Source organism: Anneissia japonica, unplaced genomic scaffold, assembly GCF_011630105.1.
Source record: "Anneissia japonica isolate Jap-2015-1 unplaced genomic scaffold, ASM1163010v1 scaffold287740_len772037_cov194, whole genome shotgun sequence".
NCBI lineage: Eukaryota > Metazoa > Echinodermata > Crinoidea > Comatulida > Comatulidae > Anneissia > Anneissia japonica.
The window spans coordinates 731,664-732,763 of NW_022736571.1; the positions used below are offsets into that span (position 1 = coordinate 731,664).

The 1,100-nt window shown below is 28.0% G+C and overlaps 1 protein-coding gene across 1 annotated transcript in view; it reads left to right on the forward strand.

Annotated features, from left to right (window-relative positions):
- LOC117116805 (MAM and LDL-receptor class A domain-containing protein 1-like) overlaps nt 1-398 on the forward strand; it is a 35,684-nt gene extending 35,286 nt beyond the window's left edge. Inside the window, exon 13 of the mRNA XM_033260899.1 lies at nt 106-398. Within this exon, the coding sequence (XP_033116790.1) occupies nt 106-398 (293 nt within the window). The remainder of the gene's footprint in view (nt 1-105) is intronic.
- The last annotated feature ends 702 nt before the right edge of the window (nt 399-1,100 follow it).

A 1,100-nucleotide genomic window follows, 5' to 3' on the forward strand; every position in this document is an offset into this window, starting at 1 on the left:
TAAGAGACAGTATATATATATATATATATATATATATAAGCTTAAATCGATAAAATGTAAAATGTAACAACTTGTCCTTGTCTTACATATATTATTTTCTGGCAGGCATATACGTCTATATCGATGCATCGCAGCCTCAGTCTCCAGGTGACAAAGCCAGTTTATCTACCAAATACTGGGAGAAAATAAAGCGAGATACATGCCTTAAGTTTTGGTATTATTGTGACAGCAAAACCTCTGGGAACTTCATTGTTTACAACCGTATGAAAGACTCAAAAGAGTTTTTATGGCAAATGCCCAGGGTCTTTGAGAGAACTTGGTCTGAGGTTAGAATTCAGTTATCGCCCGCTAACAAATCCTACCAGGTAACACGTACACGAAATGTTTTACTTTCTTAGAACAATTTATGCTACAAGAAATCTCGGTTCTGATATACCAAAACGAGTAGTCAGAGCTTGTAAATATTTGTAAAACTGAAACATTATTATTAGGCTATTAGGTCTATCAGCCTTTATATATATTTGTATTAATGTTATTGCCTTTATCAATACTATTATTATTATTTTTATTTTTATTATTATCACTATCATCATCGTCATCATCGTTATTATTATCATCAGCATTCTCAGTATTATTGCACTTTTCTTCCACATTTCATGTCCACATACAATATGGTAATCAAATATCAAAAACGTCCATTATGTTATCGTCATCATCATTATTTTTAGCATCACCATCATCATTATCATCACCAAGTTTAAATAACAGTGCTACGTTTCTTTTTATTGATACGTTTCATAATTTTAATATTATTGCTGATTTTATCATTATTACTGCCATTGTCTATTACTATTTCTGTTATATACATACCAATTATTGTAAAACACTGCCTTTTGTTGTCACTTTAATATTCATTTTTCTTTTTATTGTTACTTATTGCTATTAGTTTTATTATTGTTGATTTTGTTACGCCTTTAGTTATTACTGCTAATGTTTTTGTTAGTGGTATTATTATTATTATTATTATTATTATTATTATTATTATTATTATTATTATTACAGGTTATTGTTATTTTCATTATTGTTGTTATTATTATTAT